We start from the raw sequence: 23,842 nt of genomic DNA, 5'->3' as shown, positions 1-23,842 counted from the left end.
CAGTTGTGTTAGAATCATCTGCCTTTTCTAAGCCCTCACTGCAGGACCATGATCACAAACAGATATTCCCAATGATCCATCTCCCTTTTTCTCTCTCTCCCCCACAAAATTACCCCTTCCCACCTTCTCTGCTTGAGCACAGGATAAATCTCTTCTCCTCTTTCAATCACCTGCAGAGAGCATACTCTGTTTGTTCTGTCAATGATATGTAACAGCTGCTCTGTAGGAACAAAATGTGCACTGGTCTTCCTCCTAGAGAAGGCAAAAGGGCTGTAGGAACACATCTCTACACTCTAGGCTCATCAGGGAAGCACAGGGTTCTTTGAAAGAATAAAGATATGCTTCCAAGAGAAAACAAAGAAGAAAATGGACATGACAAGGCAGAGGAGAATCCTAATGGGAGTCAGGAGGTTGAAAGATGGAAGGACAGGATATGGAGAAGATGATGAAGAATCTCTAAACATTTAGAGCTGCTATAATTAGTCTGAGATTCATTCAATAAATGGGAGCACTGGAACTTCTGGAATTAGGACACTCTTTTCTTGGATTCCAAGGAAAGATGATGTATGTCCCTGGGAGTATTCAAAAGAGAGGTTAAATCATAATGATCAGAGTAAAAATTGGCAAATGGTGGTGACTGGTGACTCCTGCAGTGGAATCTAGAGGTGGTTATTTGTCAACCTTACTTGAAAAAATAAGAGCGATCAGCTCTCTTTCTAAAACAAATATCTAGGGCCTGACAGGGAATGACAATTAGTCTCAATCCCACCAAACCAATACCCACCTCTGGAATTAAATATTATTATCAGAAGGGACCTAGAAAGTATTTATGTGGATTGGATTATATAGTCTTGGGTATGAAACAGAAACTGGAGGATGTCTTAAGGGCACAGGTGGTGTTTTTAATCACTATTATTAATTGTAGTCTTCAGAAGAGGAAGGCAGATTTTTAGAGGTAAGCAAGTGATTAAGAAGGAAAAGAGGATTGGGATTTCAATTCCAAGTAGGAACAGATCCTTGCAGGCTACATATTGACAGAGAAAACCATAAATTAACATTATCTACATTGTATCTTATTTTTATTAAACATTTCCTAACTACATCTTAAGTTGGTTTCTGCAGCATTTGGGAATTTTGTTAACTGTTTTTGTAATAGACATCGAACTTCACACCTCTAGATTATTAAGTAGTTAATCAGCAAGAATTTATTAAGTCCCTACTAGGTGCCAGGCACTGTCCTAGGTACTAAGAATATAAATACAAATGAAGCAAAACCTACTCTTAAGGAGCTTGCATTTTGTCAGAGAAAACAATAAGACCACAGATAAATCATATACACAATGAATATAAAGAAAAGAAATACAGGTTAGGAGAAGGGCATTAGCAGCTGAGATGATCAGGAAAGGCTTCATGTAGAAGGAATGTCTTTTTTTTTATTTTAAAATTTTAAATATTTTCCCATCTTTACATGATTCATTTTCTTTCCCTCTGCTCTTCCATTCCCCCCTCCCAGAGCCAACAAGCAATTCCACTGGGTTATACAAATGTTATCACTTGATACCTATTTCCATATTATTCATTTTTTCTATAGAGCCATTTTTTAAAGTTTAAACCCCAAATCACATACCCACATATACATGTGATAAATGTTGCCATATGTTTTGCTTTTGCATTTCTACTCCCATAGTTCATTCTCTCAATGTGGATAGCATTCTTCCACATAAATCGTTTAGGAGTGTCCTGGCTCATTGCATTGCTACTAGTAACAAAGTTCATTACATTGGATTGTTCCACAATGTTTTACTTTCTGTGTACAATATTCTCTTGGTTCTGCTCATTTCACTCTGCATCAGTTTATTGAAGTTCTCTCAGTTCATAGAGAAATCCTCCAGATCATCAATCCTTATGACAAAAGGAATGTCTTAAAGGAGCAGAGCTATCATGGTTGTATAGGAAGGATAAACTTTTGGCCAGGAACGGAGAATGATAGAAATATGTTAGACTAGAGTCTTGTTATTGGATCAGGAGGGCTTTAAACTGAAAATAAAAGTAGAGGGAGAAAATTATCTACATTTATCAACCAAGGCTCATACTACCTAAACAATATGCAGGAACAATGTGGGAAGAATATTGGTAGAGAAGACTGGTAATTTATAGGAAACAGTATTGAAGAAGAGATTCAACCACAAATCCCATCATATTTGGTCCTTACATATAGATGCCAAAGTATAAGTAATGGACAAGAGAAATTAGAGATATTCAAACAGAAGTATGAAAATTTGACCTCATAATTATATAGGGACTTGATAGGGTAGAACCCACAACTGGAATATAGCTCTGAAAGGGAATATACTTTATTTAAAAGGAATAGAATAGACAAAGAGGATGGTAGAGTAGCTCTATATATTAAGAAGATATAACTCATCCAGAAAGCAGAAAAGGGAAAACGTGGTGGTAGACATTTAGAAACAAAATGACAAAAGAAGAAAAAGATGCATTGTCTTAAGTACTTACAACAGACCATCTGGCAAAAAGAGGAATTACATGATGATTAGAATACTAACATGGAGGCGCCATTTAATGGTTGAAAACTTCATCATCCAAATATCTGTGAAATTCTCTCTTGATAAAAGGCAGACTAGCTGATGAATTCTTGCCACACCTTAGACACAAATTTCATTTTTCAAAAAGGAGGGACATAAAATAGGAATATGGACTTGATTTCAGCCAAAAAAAGAAGAACTGGCTGCTGAAGTAGAAATGATGTAAACCTTGGGAGGAGCTAACTGAACCATCCTAGATAGAAAAGGAAAGGAAAATCAAACTTAGGCTTACTTATACTATAGATTTGGGAAGAGTGAATTTCAAACTCTTCTGAGACTGAATGAGTAATATTGCTTAACCTAAAATTCTAGAGTAATGCAGTCCAACAGTAGAAGAAAACTCTTAAGAATGAAATTCTAATAGCAAAATAACATGTTCTGATTTGTGGGGCCACATCTAAAGAGAATAATGTGGATGTACCAGCAATTCATTGGCCATCCTAAATATTTTCAAATAGAGGCAAAGAAAATGGAAGCCAGAGCAGGTAACTAAAGATGAATATTAAGCAACATATAAATGTTAGCTGTCATTATTATTATGGTTATTGTTATTATCATAACATCATTATAGAAGAATAGAGTCTGAATATGCTGTGGATGACTATAAATGTCCCTGTATTATTTAATAGTTTTGTTAATGACTTTAATAAAAAAAAATAGGAGTGTGCTTATCAAATTTGTAGGCATCGCAAAGCTGAGAGGGATAGGTCACACATTAGATGACAGAATCAAGAGTAGAAAAGATTTAAATAAGTTAGATAGTGTTTCATATGTAATAAGAAGAAATACAGTAGGAACAAATGCAAATTCCTGAACTTGGGTTCAAAAAGCAACTTTGCAAGTTCAAGATGATAGGAATAATATTTCCTTTGAAAAAGATCTTAAAGTTTTAGTGATTTGCATGTGTAGTACGGTAACAATGTAATAAGAGAGCCCAAAAGCGAAATAATCTTTGACTTCATTGAGTGGCATATTTTCCAGAACAAAGGAGATGATGGTCCCTGTATTCAACCTGGGTCAAATCATATCCAAGGGCCATATTTCAAGAAGGAAATGGATAAATGAGAGAGGGATAGCAAGGATAGAGAAGGGCTATGAGATAATGCTATATGAGAATCAAGTGAAGGACTACAGGTATTTAGCCTGGAGAAGAGAAGACTTGTATGGATTATGATAGCTATTTTCAATATTTGAAGGTCTGTCATGCAAATAAGAGATTAAAACTTGTCATCTAAGAGATTAAACTTTGGTTTGGCCCCAGGATACCACATTTAGAATAATGGTGAGGGAGAAGTTGCAAAGGGGAAGATCTTAGATAGATGCATATAATTTCCTGGCAATTCAAAGTATCTTTAGCAGAATAACCTGCCTTGGAGACAGTGACATCTCCATATCAGAGATGTCTATCAGGAGGCTGAATGATCACTTTGGGGATGGGGAGGATGTTATAAAAGCAATTTCTTCTATTTCAACTAAGTGACCTCTATAGCCTCTTCCAGCTGGAAGATTTCAGGTTCATGAGACTCTATAGTTCTTTTACATATTCTCTTTTTTTTGAAGTCTTTCTCTTTAGCCTGGCTTGTCTCCTGTATCCTTCTTCCCTACTGGGTGCTCATTCTGTCACCTTTAGCTGTCCACATAGCCTGGAATTTTGCCTCCTCAGGCAGATAGGATGCCAAAGCCTGGAACCAAGAGTAGGGAACAGCTGTATAAACTGTTGAAGTACCATTCAGGTGATGATGGTGGCACTGGAGGGAACTCAGGGTAAGGAGAGGCACAGTCAAGAGAACAGGATCCAAGATCTCTGTCCCTTATTGTGTACAAGAGTAAGTGTGTATGCACGAGGAGGATTGAACATGGCATTAAGGAAGCTGTCAACACTGTTGCTGATTATAGATCATGGAGAACAGAGAAGAAAAGAACTGTAAACATTTGGCTTGACTGCATAAAAGTAATACTAATTGAAGTTATTCGTGTGAACTGCTAATTATTTATGTCTAATTACCATGCAGTGCAATAGTAATTATGCATATCGTTCAATAAGTCAGCTTAAGTTTGTTACAATTTTTATTTGTTGAAAACACAAAAGTATTAGACATGTCCAGTTTTCTTTGTTAATGGTATGTTAAGTTCATGACTTCAAATTATTTCAGGAAATTTTTTTTATATTTTACCAAGTTTCAAGGTTCTTACAGGGCTACAATTTCCTTTATAGTTCTTCCATTTTTGAGTCAGTTCTGTGAAATCATGGTACTTCTGGAGGCTTCCCTAATATCCTCCCCAAAATGACATCCTTTTCCATTTCTACCCAAGACCCTGGTTTCTTCTCACATCTCTCATGTTCTTGCCACATTAATTAACACGATTCATAGAATATCAAGCTGGAAGGGATCTTAGAGAGATCATATAGTTTAACCTCTTTATTTTTTAGATGAGGAAACTGGTATCAGAGAGATTAATTTGCCCATAATCTCTAGTGAAATGGGCTACTTCTAAAGCAGAGCTTCTTAAACTTCTTCTTGTGGTATGAGCAGACCCCTTTGGAAGTCTGATGGAGCCTATAGACCCCTTCTCAGAATACTGTTTATAAATAATTGAAGGAAATTATAATTTTCAGCTAGAGGCTAGTGAAAAGAAAGATGCGATTTTTTTTCTTTTCTGAGTTTGTGGATCCCTTGGGAATCTGTGGATCCCAGGTAAAGATCGCTTGCTCTAGAGAGACTGGATTTCCCTCTTTGGATGTCTTCAAGCAAAGGCTGGGTGACTGACTACTGGTCAGCCATGTTTTAGTGAGGACTCTTTCATGTGTAGCTAAGATCTATTTCAATCATAAAATTCTGTGATTTGTAGGCAACGATAACAGCAACAATGTGCTCACATAATTTACATAGTACTTTAAAATGTGCAAAGTTCTTTATTTCATTTTTCCTCACAACAACCTTTGTGAGGTAGATGCTATTTTCATCTCTATTTTACAGGTGAGGAAACTGAGGCTCAGAGATATTAACTGACTTGACCACATTCACCCAGCAAGTATCTTACTTAGGAAGGCTTCAAACCCAGTTCTCTCGTAATTCCAAGTCTAAAGCTCTAACTATTCCTCATGTTTTCCATTTGACCCCTGTGAAGTTTATGTACTTTATTTTTTTAAAACCCTTAACTTCTGTGTATTGGCTCATAGGTGGAAGAGTGGTAAGGGTAGGCAATGGGGGTCAAGTGACTTGCCCAGGGTCACACAGCTGGGAAGTGTCTGAGGCTGAATTTGAACCTAGGACCTCCATCTCTAGGCCTGACTCTCAATCTACTAAGCTACCCAGCTGCCCCCCCTGCCCCAAGTTTATGTACTTTAAACCACCAGACTAACTACTGCATATTGGGCTTGACCTCCATCTTTCCAATTTTCTGTCACATTTCAGGTCATGGGCATCTAGCTCATAACAGCCAAATAAGCTACAAAGATACAGGAAACACCTTAGCCCAATTGCTAAAGTCACAGATTCTTAGAGTTTCGGTGATATTAGAGGTCATTTAATCCAGGTATTCTAAAACTTTTTAGCCTTGGGGCCCATTTACATTCTTAAAATGTATTGAAGATCCCCTCCAAGAAAGAAACATTTATTACGGTAGAAATTAAAACAGCATATGTCGATTTGAAAATAATTTTGATCTTGAGGATCCCCTGAAAGGGTTATGGGGACCCCCCCAAATCACAGTTTTAGAACCACTGACAACTTCTAGACCCATGTACCAACTTCTAGTAGAGAATCTCTGAGAGTTAATTGGTCATCCAAGAGTTGCTTGAGAAGTTCTAGTGATGGTGAGCTTCCTAGACAGTTCAGTCCAGAGATCTGATCATTTAGTTTCTTTCTCATGCTGGTGGGTATCCTTTGTCCTCTTCAGCACTGAGAAGTTCTTTCCTTTGGCAGCACCATTTTCCAAGCTTCTGTCATGTACCTGGCCACTCTCCAGTGGCAAGCTGAAGAATTTTGAAGGTTCCCCTGTTTACAAAAAAAAAAAGTCTCAGACAAACCCATTCTATTGGATCAATTTCATAAGACCATGGCCATAGACTTCTTTATAGGACTAGCCCCGTGCCATGTACCAGTTCTGCCTACTTGCCTTTCTAGTTAGGTTGTCCAGTGGTTAGAGCACTGCACCTGGAGTCAAGAACACCTGAGTTCAAATGTGGCCTCAGATACTTATTAGCCATGGGACTTTGAGAAAATCATTTAACCTCTATTCAGCCTCAATTTCCTGAACTATAAAATGAGGACCTACCTCACAGGGTTGTAATGAGAATCAAATGAAAAATCTGTAAAGTTCTTAGCATTGTGTCCAACACTAGTTCAATTCCTTACCTTGTTTCCCTTTGCTGTCCCTTTCTACTTAAAATATTCCTTCGCCCTTTTCAGGCCATCTCCATCTGGCCTTGACCAGTCTGGTCCCTTTCTTGCTTTTTTAAGAATAACCTCTCAGAATTTCTCTTTTTGGAATATTTGTCTACTTTCTCTGTGGATCATATTCAAGTGCCAGTCCTCACTTTTGCTCATTACCTTTCTAACCCTCCAGGACACAATCATTCCATCTTTTCTCCAGCTTTCATCTTCTTTCTGATTCCAAGTTTCCTATTTTGGGGCACCTTTAGTGGTGCCATCTCCCTGGCAACCAGATGGTCTTAACATGTCTCTGTATCTCTTTTGCCACCCACTCTTCACTTCCCACACATTCTAGCTTGTGACTAAACTCTCCCCAAACCAGCACGTTATGTGTTTCCTTGGTAATCGTTTGGTGTTTAAATCCTTCACTTCAATCTCTTAAGGATGTTAACTGTTCAACACTTTTTAGAAGAAATTATGATCTTGCTCATTTTTTCTCTAGTCCAGAAGTGGTTCCTTCCAACTTTGTGGATGAGGCCCTTGGCAAGAAGCACCATTTTCCTTTCTTTCTAGCACTTTTCAAAGTGAACACAGATTTCACATCAAGTGACACGCTTTATTATTTCTTACTCTGGTTAATTTTTCTGCAAAAGAAGTTAGAACACTTGAATTTTGGTGCTGGCTCTGCCACTAACTGATTCTGTAACCTTAGACAGATTACGACTGTCTCAGAGACTCAGTTTCTTCTCCTGTAAATAGATGTTGAATGAAATGATCTCTAAAGATCTCCTTCATCTCAATATATCTTTTATTCTTCTTACCATGTACATTGATCAGTTCTTCCATCAATCTTAAATTTGAAAAAATTTCTAGGAAAACATCATATTCTTATAGCATTCAGAAGGAAAACCTAGTTAAATTTCAGACAGACAAACCAGAGTACGTACTGTCTTTAGATTTGAATTGCTTCTTCAATAAAAGGAGTTTGAATGAAATAATCTCTAAAAAAACCTCAATAAATCTTTGATTCTCTCAAAACATATTTTTATGATGGATGATTTACTGCCTACCATCAATCTTAAACTTAAAAAAGTTCCTAGAAAAATCACTACAACTTTCTAGCAGAATTAAGAAGAGAACCTAATGCAGGTAAACTATTAGGAAGATGTGAATTGACACTGGAGTAGTAATTCACTCCCAAATCTGCCATGGAGGAGATCACTGTTTTGTTTTCATAATTCAACTGTCTCTGTGCCCCACATGCCCATCTACATCACTGTCCTTCATATTTACAGATAAAGCTATTTCCAAGAGTAATATATAATAACTGGTGTCTATATCTTTCTGTCTACCCATCTACCCATCATCTACCCATCTCCCTCTCTATCTCTCTAGCCTCTATCATCTCTCTATCCACATACATGTGTATATATGTAGATATCATTAAGGCTTGTAAGATGCTTTATATTCATTATCTTCTTACGTTGCTCATTATTCTGTCATTTCAAGTATTTATTTATCTTTTAGTATGGGCCAGTCTAGGTGCTAAGCCCTAATAATACAAATTAAAGTGAAAATGGGATTTCTGTTTTCCATAAGGAGCTCCAATTCTAATGAGAGAGATAACATACAAATAACTATGTCTAAATAACTTACTATATATGTGTGGGTATTCTATATTTGGACTAGGTTCAGAGGGGAATGGAAAAGAAGTTTGGGACCTGGTCCTCTTCCATAAGAGATTGCAACCTGGTTGAAGAGAAAAGAATCACATACATGAAACAACTAAAGAACAATATAAGAAAGTTATAAACTCGGATTCCAAATTAATAGAGTCCTATAGAAAGAGACAGACAGACAAGACACTAGCAGCAGAGGGTAGGAAGATCAGGAAAGCCCTTCTGTAGGAAGTGGCCCTTAGCTGACCACAAAGGATATGACAGGCACAGTCTTCATGTAATGGCATACTTAAGGCACTATGGGATCAGGGATGAACAAGTATGAATCACAAGGGCAAGGGGAACCCCATCACTTGCCCAAGTGTGACTTTTCACCTAGGCAGCTTTGTAAACATCATCTCTGGGCATCTTTTTTTCAGCAGCACCTGAGTCTACTATCCATGCTTCCCTTCCCTACTTCTGCACCTCTTCCTTGGTTGGGGCTTGGCCAGAGGAGATTTTTTAACCTTGACCTTAAAAACTGCTGCATGGGTTGACTGATTAGAAAATCTTGATGGCGTCTGAAATTGCATCCTTACAGTTTCACCTCTGGTGAATGCTTCTGTCACAGGGGAATTTGCACAATTTTGGCATCTCAAGGCTGAGACAGCTTTGCAAAAGCTTGAAAGCTGAGGAATGTGGGAAAGAAAAGCTGAGTTTATTTCCTTTACTAACTGTGTCTCTCCTAGGCAAATGGTGCACAAGTTTAAAACATGAGCAAATATTTCTAAGTGATGAGTGTGGAATAAATTTTGTCATTATTCTCGAGTATGATGATGCCATGGGATACTAGATGGGAAATAATTCCTGTACTCTGTTCCTTGAGGCTGCTGCAAGGTATCGAGGCTAGAATGCTGAATTTCAAGTCAGAAAGGCTTTATCTGAATCCCATCTCTGACTCTTATTAACTGGGTGGCCCTGGACAAATCACTTAATATTTCTGAGTCTCCATTTTCTCATCTGTAAAATGGAGATGATGATACCTGTATTTGCCTCAGAGGACCATTGTAAGAGTCAAATGAAATAATATTTGTAAAGTGCTGTGAAAACCTTAAAATATCATGCAAATATTAGTCATTATTAACCTAATTGGAGGATAATGATCTTTTAAAATTTTTATATAAATATAAACCCTTACCTTCCATCTTAAAATCAATACTGCATATTGGTTCCAAGGCAGAAGAGCAATAAAGGCTAGACATTGGTTTTGAATGATGGACAGTTAGGAAGTGTCTGAGACCAGTTATAAACCCAGGACCTCCTTTCTCTAGACTTGGCTCTGAGGATAATGATTTTAAAGTTGTGAGGAAGGCTTTAAAGAAACCATCTCCTCTCACCAGTAGGATCAGTTATACTCTCCTGGAACACTCATTTACTGGAATGGGCGTGTAACTGGATCAATGGCCTCAGCCATTTTCTGCCTGAGTGATCCTGGACAAGTCAAGCCTTTGTCTGTATCAGTTTTCTCATCTGTAAAATGGGAATGATAATGGCACCTATTTTCCAGGATTGTTGTGAAGTTAAAATAAGATAAAATTTGTAAAGTAAGGTTTGCATTGCATAGAGTTTGCAAACCCCAAAGCACTAAATAAATCTTAAGGATTTATTGAGGAAGCTAGGTGGTACTGTGCTGGGCTTGGAATCAGGAAGGCTCATCTTCTTTAGTTCAAATGTGGCCTCAGAAACTTTTTCTAGCTGTATAGCCCTGGACAAGTCACTTAACCCTGTTTGCCTCAGATCCTCATCTGTAAGCTGGAGAAGGAAAGGGCAAACCACTCCAGTATCTTTGCCAAGAAAACTCCAAATGGGGATACAAAAAGTCAACACAACTGAACAACAACAAAGTATATTCTTCTTGTTGTTGTTATTATAACTGTATGAACCCTTTCAAAAAATAGTTGGAAACCTCACTTCCTCCTTTCCGCCTTCTCCTTAATGACTTGAGGAGTACATCCCAGTGTGATGATGCTTAATGGAAAAGCCCATTAAGTTAGAACATGCTGGGCAAACAGGGAAAAGTTCCCCTCCCACCTTCTGCTTGGCTGATCAGTCCTGAGCTGGGGGGTCATCTGTTCTAGCTAATTGAACAGTTCCTGCTGTCTAATCAGGCTGAAAAGTCATCTTCTCTATCTGTTCAGGTGAAGATCCCCTGGCGGATGACCAAAATGAAAGGGATATTAATTCAGTGGCTGGAGTCTTAAAGCTGTATTTCCGAGGACTGGAAAACCCACTCTTTCCCAAGGAAAGGTTTCAAGATTTGATATCCACAATTAGTAAGTACTCATGGATGAGGTGGGAAGGAGAGCTTTTTAGAGCAAGGGCTAGGATTCAAAAAGCCTTCAAAGGAAGAAGAAGAAGAACAGAAGAACAACCTGATGGGGGGAGGGGGGAAGGACTCTACTGATAATTACTTAAATTCTGAACTGACCTCTAACCAAGTTTTAACCATTTTAGGAAAATAAGCCCAAAGGAGCATCTACATTTCTTGATAGCATCTTTAGAAACTGTCCTAAAATTTGATCAACAAACATTTATGTGCATACTTTGTGCCAAGCATTGTAATAGACTCTTCTGATAAGAAGACACACATGAAAAAGTCTTGAAAGCCTTCAAGAAACAAATTCTATTGAGTGACAATAAGCACAGAAATATGTATATGTAAAATTAAAAAACATAAATTGGGGAGGGGAAGAAGCACTATCAACTTGGAGCATTAGGAGAAATCTAAGGAGATGAGGGACAACTTCCATGCAAAGACTCTGAGAGGAAAGATGGAGGGTCTTGTATGAAGAAGGGCCATAAATTATTTTAATCAGACCATCAAGTACATGAAGGGGAAGAATGTAGAATTAGTCTGGAAATGTATGTTGAATACAGGTTATGAAGGGCTTGAAAATCCAAAGAGTGATCCCAGAGGTAATAGGGAGTCAGTTTTTTGAGCAGTGGAGTAATGTGATCAGGCCTGTGTTCAAAGAATATCATTTTGACAGAAGAGGGATTAAAGAGAAGAGTGACTTAAGGCAGAAAGAAAGCTTAGGAGGCTGTTGAAAAAAGACAGGCAAGAGGTAATGGAGATCTGACCTCTGGTTTAGCCATGTGGGTAGATGGGAGATATTCTGGAAGGAGAATCAATAAGACTTGGCAACTGATTAGATAACATACAGTGAGAGTGAAGAATCAAGAGTGACTCTGAGGTTATCAACTTGGGTAAATGAAAGGATAGTGGTGCCCTCCACAGAAATAGAGAAGTTCAGAAGAGGAGTGGCTTTGGTGGGAAAGATAGAGTTTCATTTTGGACATGCTGAATTGTAGAGGCAAATAGGACAACCAGTTCAAAATGTTCAATAGGGAGTTCATGATTTCAGAGCTCAAAAGGGAGACCTGGCCTCAATACATAGATATGGAAGTCATCAATAAATTAATCATTAAACATATAGGAAGTGCATACTGTGTGACAAGGCACTGTGCTAAGCATCATCTGCAAAGAGATGACAATTTAACCATAGGAATGAATGAAGTCAGCAAAAAAGAGACAATAGAAAGAAGAGAAGGCCCAAGATAGAACCATGGACTACAACAGATAGGGGTTGGAAATGGAGAATGATAAAGCAAAGAAGACTGAGAAAGAGCAATCAAATGAGTAAGAGAACTAAGAGTGTAATCAAAACTCAGAGAAAAGAGAGTATTCAGCAGGAGAGGGATGATCAATAGTGTCCTATACTTCAGTGAAGTCAGGAAAAATAAAGATTGAGAAAAAGTCATAGGATTTGGTTGACATTTAAGAAATCATTGTTAATTTTGGAGAGAGTTGAGTAATATGGTTGGAAACCAAATTGTAAAAGGTAGAGAAATGAATGAAGAGGAAGTTGAGACAGGGAGATCAGATAGCTTTTTTCCCCCTAAGAATTTAACTGAGAAAAGGTGGAGAGATAGAGAACGATAACTTCAGAGGATCTAGTGAGGGCTTAAGTATGAAGGTAACATAGGCACAGATATATTTATAGATGGTAGAGAAGGAGCCAATAAATAGAGCTGAAATATCAGAGAGTGGGAGATGATTATGCAGATAGTCTGACCAAGGACTTGGAATCTATGGTGCATGGTGAGAGGTTGTCCTTGGTGCGAAGAAGGGACTCTTGATCAGAGACTAGAGGGAGGGATAAATAGATGGAACAGTTATTTGGTGCAATGAAAAGAGTATCATTGGGGTAATCAGGAGGCTTGTGTTCCTTTGATACTTCTTAAGTGAACTTAAGCAAGTTGTTGCCTTTCTTCCAGTTTCTTCATCTGTTAAATGAGTAGGTTGAACTAGATAATCTACAGCAAGGGTCGGCAACCTTTTTGGCCATGAGAGCCATAAATGCCACATTTTTTAAAATGTAATTTCGTGAGAGCCATACAGTGCTGCTCCCAGTGCGTGCTCCTGTGACAGCGCCAGAAAAAAAAAATTTGACTTTATGGCTCCTGCAGAAAGAGCTATATCTGGCCCTCACAAGAGCCAGCCGACCCCTGATCTACAGGTTTGAATTTAAGCTTTCGGTGATTTTCCCAAATTTGAGTCTGTTTCTCAGTTCTCCCTCTTGGGTCTTGATTTCTCCCAATTGTCAGTAACCTCATGAACTTTCCAGCATTGTCTATCAGTGCTGTTTGAACCAGAAATGCTTTCAGAAAACTACCTCTCCTCAGGATGTGGCATTTCTGCCAAGAGATAGAACATCATAACTGGCAGAAAAAGGCAACTTTAACTTTCTCTGGTTAATGTAATCTCTTATTGTTATGGTGTCTGTCTTGAGTGGATACTAGCACTTCCTAGGCTCCCTTCTAACTTAGCTGCCTGTTGGAATGAATGTAAACTCTTTGTGCTCAAGGATGTTTTACAATTTGTCTTTATATGATACATTGATTGAATCATAGACCAAGAACCAAAAGGTCTTAGACGTAGACCTATGGCCAGAGTTAAGATTCCCTTAGAGATTCTCTAGTTCACTTGCTCTCATTTTACAGAAGAAGGAACTGAAGCTCAGAGAAGTTGTGTGATTTGCCCAAAGTCATACAGATAAGTTGCCAAACTGGGAGGCCAGCTTGTGTTTGGTGATTCCAAATCTGGCACACCACATTCATCACTCTTTCTGTTATATCCCCAGCATGGTGCCTGGCACATAGTAGGTGTCTAATAAATCCTTTCATTGTTAACTCCAAGCATGTCTACATGAACATGAACAATAGCTCTTGGATCTAATCTACTGGCATTTTCCTTCAGTATGAAAAAGATGATGTATGCCTTAGTTTTATGTAGTGGAATTTCAGAATAAATGAATCAATCACTGAATTCTTTTCATGCATTTAACATATGTGGAAGACACTCTGCTGGGATCTGTAAAAGAATCTAAGAAGCCTAAGACATGACTTCTGTCCTGTTGGAGTCTACAGTATTTCTGGGGTAATTTGTGAATCACTCAAAGCATGAGCAAATGTTGAGTTTAGGCCAGGGAGCTGAAGTCAGAGTCCAAATAGAGTGCTCCTAATGGGCCAATGAGCTACATCTCACCTTTTGGGGGGACTTGTGTTTTAGAAATGGAGAGCCCTGCAGAGAGAGTGCATCTGATCCAGCAGATTCTTGTCACCTTGCCCCGAGTGGTCATCGTGGTCATGCGATATCTCTTCGCTTTTCTCAACCAGTGAGTGCATTTCTCACTTTCTCTCCTAAAATTATTCCATTCCTCCTCCCCAGAAATGGAGTGACCTGCTTGGATGGTGCTTGGCTCCATCCTTGAGAAAAAGATTCTTGGACTCTGCTCTATTTATGGTTAAAGTTATGGGAACATGCTCCCTGAGATTGATTTCTTGAGTTTTTAAGAGAGTCACAAAACGGGAGATAGGAGAGGGAGCTTACCCAATGTCAATAAGTTTGAGATGTATGGAAAGTTAAATGAGCCATCAGAGTTTCTGAGACTTTCAACCCTGATGAGACAAAAACTTGGGAGATCTAGGAATCAGGTCCTCAGACTCTCACCATTTTGGAGAGGGGAGGTGGGGATCAGCATATCTGTCTTCCCTCTTCCCTCAACCTGACTCCTCAGAATAATGGATGATCACACAGAGGAATTGGGAAAGGGGCAAAGATTATCTTCTGTGGCCCGTGGTGGCCCTTTCCTTCCTTTCATTCATAACCTCTCCTTTCATTATCCTGCTTTCTCTGGGGCTCCTCTAAGGAGAAAAGAGGAATCCAGATATGTTGCCATAACAATTCAGTGAAAATTAGTTTAGTGTTTGTCTCTCTACCCTCTATCCCTGACACCTGTACCCAGTTAAAAGAATATATTTATTTATTTGTTGGTTGGTTTATTTATTTATGGGGGGAGACTCAAAATAATGAATCCCTAATGATGAAAGTCCAATGGCTATCCTCATCTGGGTGGGAAAGATATCGGCAAGGAGAAGCCTTTCTAGAACCCATCAAAACACACCATGCGTAATAGATATCTAAGTCATATAAAGCCATCCAAGATGGTAATGTCATGACCAATTCTGTTAGAGAGGGTAGAACCCTGTATTTTTCTTTTGCTAATTTTCCCTTTACTATCCCTATCATGTCATTGTAAGGAAAGTACCACCTTCAACAGCCTCCAAATTCATCTAAGGGTAGGGGTTCATGGCTATCATCCCCACAAAGCCCCAGGTGCTGTATCAAACAAGTTATTTCTCTAATCTTGTTTCACGGGGGGCTTCTGTTTCAGCCTGTCCCAATATAGCGATGAGAACATGATGGATCCCTACAACCTGGCCATATGCTTTGGGCCAACCCTCATGCATATCCCAGATGGACAGGACCCCGTGTCATGCCAGGCTCATGTCAATGAAGTCATCAAAACCATCATTGTCAATCATGAGGCCATCTTCCCCAGCCACAGGGAACTGGAGGGGCCAGTATATGAGAAGTGCATGGCTGGAGGGGAAGAATATTGGTAAGATTCTGTTCAGTGGTACCTTCTGCCTATGTAGAAAATCTCAGACCTGTCTGCTCTTGTCCTGTCTTCATGGAAGATGGAGAATAGCTGACCCATATCCTCTATAAACTAATCATTCATGGGCTTACAGGCTATTATTTACAGCCTCTCTTGCAACCTTCCCACAGGTTTTCTCTTCTCGAGGTTAAATAAACACAGTTGTTTTTTCTTTGCCTTCTCATGACCACTCCTTTTCCCAGCTTTTCACCATCTGTGTGACTATAAATGATGTAGGGATTCCCTTTTGGTAAGGAGGCAGAAGCCCAATGAAAGCTTCAGAACTATAAGTCTTAGAGTTAGAAAGGACCTCATGGGTTTGCCCTATCTGTTCTCTTTCAGGCAGGTAAAAAAAAAACAATTATCATGCCCATTTTAGAGATGAAATCACTTGAGACTCTGAAAGGTCTTGCCTAAACTTGAGGAGTGGGCATTGGGTAGGATGGCACAATCTGATCCTCTGTTAACAAGCATTTGTTAAATATTACTGTGTGCTAATCCCTGGAGATTTAAAGAAAGGCAAAAGCACTGTCTCAATCTACAAGAATTCTACATTCTTATGGGGCAGACAACATGTAAAAATGATGTATGTACAAGATAGCATTGCCTTCTAGGTCTATACTTCTATTCTTAGTCTGGGGAAAGGCTCACCACCCAAGCCAATCCAACGAGCATTTATTAAATGACCACCATGTACGAGACAAAAACAGAGAATTTGCATTGTACCGTGCCATATAAGAATTGACTGAAAATAAGTATAGCTGCTTAGCCTGGAGAAGACTTAAAGAGCAGCATGATCTCTATCTTCAGTCGTTTGAAGAACTTTCCTATGGAAGAACAATGAAGCTTTGGGGAATTTAGAGGGCAAAACTATTTCCAGTGGATATAAAATTTGGAGACAGATTTTTACTTAGTATGGAGAATTTTGTAATAGTAATTTTGTAATTTTGTCTGAAGTTGGAATGAGTCGCCTCACAAAGTATTGGGTTCCCCTGACACTACCTCCCACCGGAAGCTAAATCACCTTTTGGAGTCACAGTAGAAGGAATTAGAAGATTAGACTGAATTAGATGATTTCTGAGGTCACTTCCAACTCTCGGATACAATGGGAGTAGGCAAGATATAGTAATGAAGGACAAGAAGAATAGAAGGTTCTCATCTGAAGTGGGAAGTCAGAGGTGGCATATAGCGAGGCTGCCGATGACTCGGAGCATCCCATACAAGTCTCCTCTTTGTGTTTCATTTGCAGTGACAGCCCACATAGCGAACCAGGGACAATTGATGAGGTTGACCATGACAATGGCACGGAGCCTCATACCAGTGATGATGGTAAGTAGGGAATACACTGAGATGGGTGGCAGAAACCTGGGTATATAGGTTCTAATGGGGAAGAACCATTCTGGTTTAGACTCTAGGTCATTATTTGTCTGATGGCCCAAGTTGTTGACCCGTTTGTACTGCGTCTAGTCCTGAATTTATGATTCTCCCTCTTCACTGCTCTTCACACTTTTTTGATTGTGTTCCCATCAGTCAAATATTTTCAATACAATTCCTGAATATATATTTGTTCATTTATAAATTAGATACATATATGCATGTATCACAAAATATACACGATATAGAAATTTTAAAGGATGAGATAAAGATGGAATAGATAAAATTTTAAAAATATTTTATTGCTCTGTCTACAAATCCAACAAAATATTTACTCTGTTTATAAAACAAAACCCTATGTAAGTCCTGGGGAATAGGGAGGATTTGTAAATGATAATTTTTTGTTAGTAATTAATTATTCAGCTTATTTGATCTACATGGTTAGCCAAACAATCGCATTTCTTTTTTAAGATGCTTTTTAATTGAAAGATACATAATATAGCAATGAAACAATAGGTTATAATAGTCAGGGAACATAACAGCTTTTGAATAAATATCTATACATTTAGCTACAAAATGTTTTATATTGTTGGTAATATTGTAAGACATAAAATATGTTTCATTATTTTATTTTTTAGAATAATTCTTTTGGATAACTTTTCTTATGGTTTTTTTTGTTCATTTAATTTCTCCCCTGTCTCCTTCTTTCTGTATATCCCAAGGGAGCCATACCATATAACTTTTTTTTTTCAATTGAAGAGAGGAGGAAGAGAGAAAACAGTCAGCAAAACCAATTAGTACATCAAAAATAAATCTGAAAATACATCCAGTACTCCATAGCCTTGACCCTCCCACTCTTCAAAGGGCATACCTTCTCATACCTTTGGATCTGAGTTTCTTCTTTGTACAAATATTCACTTTAGACTGCTTTTCTGTTCCTTTGTTATAGTCATTGTTGTATGCTGTTTTCTTGACTCTGCTTACTTGACTGCCTTAGTTCATGGAAGTCTTCCCATGCTTCTATTTATTCCTCATATTTGTCATTTCTTACAGCACAGTAATATTCCATTATGTTCTTGTACCATCATTCCCTTAGATTTTTCCAATGAATGGGCATCCACTTTTTTTTTTTTGGCCTCTTAACTCCCACAAAAAGTGCTGCTAAAAATGTCAGTGTTTATGGGTACATTCATTTTGTCAATGACCTCCTTGTGGCAGATGCCTAGCAATGGATTCTCTGGGATAGTGGCTGTGGTTATTGTAGTCACTTTATTTTTGCTTCCTTATTAAAAGGGAACAAAACACCATGTATGTCCTGAGGGATAAGGAAGCATTTGTAAATAATACTTGCTTTTTAGTAATTAATTATTCACTTTATTTGATCCCCATAAGCTAGTCAAGCAGTTGAATTTTTTTTATTTTTTAAATTTAAAAAAATTTTTAAACCCTTACCTTCCATCTTGGAGTCAATACTGTGTATTGGCTCCAAGGCAGAAGAGCGGTAAGGGTAGGCAATGTGGGTCAAGTAACTTGCCAGGTAACACAGATGGGAAGTGTCTGAGAATAGATTTGAACCTCGGATCATCCATCTCTAGACCTGGCTCTCAATCTACTGAGCTACCCTGCTGCCCCCTTGAATTTCTTTTTTTAAGATGCTTTTTTCTTTTTTTATTACAAAGATTTTTATTTTGCCAATTGTGTGTAACAACAAATTTCCACATAAGTTTTCCAAAGTTATATGATCCAAATTGTCTCCCTTCCTCATCACAGAGCTGGCAAGCAATTCAATCAGGGTTATACACGTATAATTAAAATGCTTTTTAATTGAAAGACACACAATATGACAATGAACTAAGAGGTCAAAATAGTCAGTGAATGTAAAAGCTTTTGAGGAGAAGCCCTTTTTCTTGAGATGTAGATATTCACCATAAGCAAAAGCGATAGGTTCTGATCTCATCTTAGTAGGAAGTTTTTCTCAGTGGATGTGGTGCTGCTTAATAGATGGAATCCTATCTTAATTTCTTCTTCCTCGTTGGATTTTGTATTTGTTTCTTCAAATGAATGTGAAGAACAGCAAGGAGGTTTGTTTGGCTGTACCCTAGAGTACAGGAAGGAGAATAATGTAGAATAAGGCTAGAAAGGTAGACTGAGATCAGGTTTGAAGGGCTTTGGAGTATTTATTTTCAATAAGGGAACCACTAGAGTTTAGAGGTGGTGCAGTGACTGGAGCTCCAGGCTTGGAGAAGATCTGAGTTCAGATTTGATTTCAGATATTTAGTAGACTCTGGGCAAGTTACTTAACTCCTATTTAACTCAGTTCTCCATCTGCAAAATGGGAACATACTGAAGAAGAAAAAGGCAAACCACTCCAGTATCTTTGCCAAGAGAAGCCCATGGACAAAAGTACACAGAGTCATGTAGAGTGGGACACAATTGACCATCTGGATACAGCAAGACTTTATTGAGTAGGGGCTGATACAGTCAGACTCTCACCTTGAGAAAACCACTATGGAAGTCATTGGAGGATGGATTGGAGTAAGGAGAACTTGAAGCAGGGAGACCAGTTAGAAGTTAGTAAGCACTTATTAAGCACCTACTGTGTTCTAGTCACTGTGCTATGGCATGACGAGGACCTGGTCTCCAGGGATTGATTGGGTAAGGAAAGAGAAAAGGACAGGAGAGAGAAGTGTTGTAGAGGTGGAAATGATCATCTTTGGCAACTGCTTCCACATGGAGGGGGAGAAGATGAGCCTGTGAACTTGAGGGCCTGGTAGGATGGTTGGTGGTGCCCTGGTGTCCTTGCTAGAAATAGAGAAGTCTGGAAGAGGGGTTAGTTTGGGAGGAAAGAAGAGATCATGGAATTTGCAATGTCAATCCCCAACCCAAGTGTCCCTGTTCATCCTGCGAGACTCTCTGTCCCACCCAAAATGAAAAGGGGGAATGAGATCCTTACTGTCCCAAAGGGAAGAGAACTCTCTCTGAGGGGCATCTGTCTGAGTTACAAGAGTATTCTGGGAATGAGGAAAATTATCCCAATAGCATGTGGGTGGCTACCTTGCACATAAGTGCTGAAAAATTTAAAAAATAGTAAATGGAAGATTCTAGTTTCTTAAATTCCTGTTAATCTAAGGCTTTTATATTTTGGATATCTCCCTGGGAAGCTTCCACTGGGAGATTAACAGGACTTGGACTCCCAGAAGCATTCACCTAATGACTTCCATTCCCCCACCTCATCTTCTCCTTTTCTTTTTGTTTTGACTTTTTAAAAAGGGGATTTATCTGTGTGAAATTTGATCTGGCTCATGCTTTACACAGAATATAATGCCAGCTTCTCTCTAGAATAAGGTCACCTGTCAGATATCTTGTCTCTGGGTTTTTCCAATGCCCTCACTGCCTGAGGGATGGACGTTTGCTATTGACCCAGGGGCTGAGGACCTGGGTGAAAGTAAGGGAACCGAAGAGCCAAGGCTTAATTAAGCAGAAGAGACTGACTGTAGAGGAGATAGAGTGCTGAATTTAATGATCAATTCCAATGTTCCCCTTACCCTCACTGTCACTTATCTTTGCTTCTAGCTTGTTCTGTTGAGCGCCCCTGAAAGAAATTTAGCATTCCACCCCCCTGCTCCCGCAGAGACAGACTGTCACCTGCTTGGGGTTGCATGACTCAGAGTTTTCATTGATTTCCTTTGAAGCCAAAACAGAGTGATCCTTCTCCTGCCTGAATGGCCCTAATTATTGGATCTTTAGAAAGATGGCACAAAGGAGATCTAATTCTGATTATTGACAATTTCAGGCATCAGAAAAAGGCATCCTCTTCCCTCAAAAATAGAATTGTCCTGATTTCCTTCTTTCAGGTAGTGGCACCTCTCCTTTCCCAGTCACCCAAAGCCTGAAACCTTGGAATCACCTTTGATTTGTTTTCCATCTCCATTACCAGGTAGAGATCTCATGTGACATTGGGAAGACCACTTAGTTCCTTCTCTATAAAATGCAGGTGTTGGGTTAGATGATCTCCGAGGTTCTTTCCTGCTTATAAAACCATAGCATAATTATGCTACATACCCACAAAACAATAAACAGAAGTCCAGTAACTACTTGTACATGAAGATCTAGATTGAATTCAGGTGAGAGATCTGGGCTCGAGATGGAGATTTGGCAGTCATCAATCCAGACATAATACCTGAATCCATAGCAATGTCTAAGATTATTAGGGAAGAGAAAGTAGAGAGAGAAAACCAAAGACAGAATCCTAAATAAGGTTTTTCAGGAATGAGAGAAGGAAGATCTACTTAAGGAGGAGCCAGAGGTAGGAGAGAAGAGCTAAGATAATATATCAGAAGCTGATAGAATTGGAGAAAGGCAGAGCAAGCAGAAGGAAACAAGTCAGCAGGATCAGATGTCACAGAATGAGGGTCAAGAAAAGAGGTTATTTGACTTAGTAATTAGGCAGTTGTTCATGACATCTGAGAGAGTAGTGTCACTGATTGTGGAGATGTGAGAATTCAGCTTGCAGAGAGCTGAGGAGTGAACCTCTGGAGGGAAGTAGAGGTAGCCATGGTCCACTCTTCTTTCTAAAAGCTTCTTTTTAGCTAAAGAAAGACTAGAGATGGGGCATTTTTCAGGCCTGACCAAAGTAGTCCACTTGCTATTCCCAAGTCAAGTCTCATACTTTCTCACCTACCCCTGTGCTTTGAGCATTATTCTTGATGTTTGTACTTCCCATCTCCATCTTTTTTTTTTTGGTGGTGGTAGTTGTCATTGATATTCTACCCATCCCAGCTTAAATCTCACTGTCTCCATGATAAATGCTTCCATTTAGAAGGAATCTCTTCTTCCTCTGCTCTCCTAGGACTTTCTAGTTTTTCAGTATGTGTGTGTGTGAGTGTGTGTGTGTGTGTGTGTGTGTGAGAGAGAGAGAGAGAGAGAGAGAGAGAGAGAGAGAGAGAGAGAGAAAGGGGAGCAGAGAAAGAGAAGGGGAGAGGGAGAAGAGAGACAGAGAGAGAAAGAGAAAGAGTGAGTGAGAGTGTGTCCCTGCCCTGAAGGAGTGTATCTGCTTATCTAATGGGCAAGACTACATGTAAATAAGTAGGCACATTACAAGGTTATGGAGAAAGTAGCTTCAAGGAGATCTCAGAGGCACCTGCAGCTGGGAAGGAGTTAGGACTTGGCAAGGCCCTCTGCAGAAGATGGGCTTTGAGCTGAGCATTCCAGGCCTAATGGTGATAATTATAGCTAACATTGAAATAGTGGCTACTATGGGCCAGGCTGAGCATTTGACAAATATTATTTCATTTGATTCTCATGACAACCTTGTGAGGTAGGTGCTGCTATTATCCCCACTAAAAAAAAATTCTTACTCTCTGTCTTAGTAACAACTCTAAGACAAAAGAGTGGCAAGGGCTAAGCAACTGGGCTTAAGTGACTTGCCTAGGATCACACATCTAGGTAGTGTCTTGAACCCAGGTCCTCCTGACTCCAGGCTTGGTGCTCTTTTCATTGAGCCACTTAGCTGCCCCTTATTATCCCCATTTTTAATTGAGGAAACTGAGGCACACAGAGAGAAGTTAAAGTCATACAACTAGTGTCCGAGACTGGATTTGAACTCAGGTCTTCCTTACTCCAGGCCCAGGGTTCTATCCACTGTGCCACCTAGCTATCTGGTGGGGATAGCCATTGCAAAAGGCACAAAGGCAGGTATTATTGGATTGGAGGCACTGTAGGTAGGATGGTGTGACTGCATCATAGGGGAATAAGATATAAAATGACTGGAAAGGTGGGAAAGGCCAGGTTATATAAAGTGCTTTAAATATAAACAATGATTTTATATGTGATCCTGGAGAGGATAATGAACTACTGGGACTCACTGAAGAGGAGCTTGATGTGGTGAGATATGCTTTAGAAGAGTCACCGTGGCAGCTAATTGGAGGAGAAATGCAAGTAGGGAGAGTCTTGAGGCAAAGGCACCAGTTAGAAGGCTGTTGCAATAATCCAGAAAAAAGAATAAGAACATGATCTGGGGAAACAGCCGCATGAGTAGAAAACAGAGGGCGTAGACAAGAGATGTTGAGACAGTAGAAATTACCAGATTTGGTCATGGGTTTGCTAAGGGAAAGTGAGGTGCTGAGGATGATGTATAAATTGTATGTCTGGGTGACTGGGAGGATAGGATGATGGTGCCATCCATCACCAAGACAAAGAGGAAGGCTCAGAGGGAAAGATTCTGTTTTGGACCTGTTGGATTTGAGATGCCTACAGGACATTGTTCCAGATGCCCAAAGGATGGGCTGTGATTGACGTCTGTAGCTCAGAGAGGTTACATCTGGAAATCATTTGCCTAGAGAGGATCCCACCAATGAGAAAATATAGAGGGAAAAAAGGATGAGGAAAGAAGATCCTTGAGATTCATCCATGGCTAGTGGGCATGCTGTAGGTGAAGAAACATCAAAGGAGACTCGACAGATAAGCCAAGGCAATGTGTATTTGTGAAGTGCTGAAAATGTACCAGGAGCTGTGCCAAGAGCTGGAAACTCTGGGTAAGGAATCATCAGGTAGATAGGAGGAGCAAATAGATAAGACTTGAAAGCAGTCTCTGGAGAACTTAAAGAGATAATCAAAAGACCAAAGACTGCAGACAGACAGGAAGGATTACACTTGGCAATGAAGAGAGCACCAGTAACCCTGGAGATGAGGTCAGAAGCCAGATAGAGGGTTGAGAAGAGAGCAAGAGGGGAGGAAATTGAGGTAGTGAGTAAAAACAACTTTCTCAA

The 23,842-nt window shown here is 39.3% G+C and overlaps 1 protein-coding gene across 2 annotated transcripts in view; it reads left to right on the top strand.

The window, feature by feature from the left end:
- The window catches only part of SRGAP3 (SLIT-ROBO Rho GTPase activating protein 3), a 288,364-nt gene that overhangs the window by 242,410 nt on the left and 22,112 nt on the right, over positions 1 to 23,842 (top strand). For both annotated transcript variants that reach the window (XM_044663395.1, XM_044663310.1), the window contains exons 15-18: positions 10,836 to 10,970; positions 14,270 to 14,375; positions 15,435 to 15,662; positions 16,951 to 17,030. In XM_044663395.1, coding sequence (XP_044519330.1) covers positions 10,836 to 10,970; positions 14,270 to 14,375; positions 15,435 to 15,662; positions 16,951 to 17,030 — 549 coding nt within the window. The remainder of the gene's footprint in view (positions 1 to 10,835; positions 10,971 to 14,269; positions 14,376 to 15,434; positions 15,663 to 16,950; positions 17,031 to 23,842) is intronic.

The sequence above is a fragment of the Gracilinanus agilis genome, chromosome 1 (genome assembly GCF_016433145.1).
Source record: "Gracilinanus agilis isolate LMUSP501 chromosome 1, AgileGrace, whole genome shotgun sequence".
Lineage (NCBI taxonomy): Eukaryota > Metazoa > Chordata > Mammalia > Didelphimorphia > Didelphidae > Gracilinanus > Gracilinanus agilis.
This window is presented reverse-complemented; position numbering and strand designations above follow the sequence as displayed.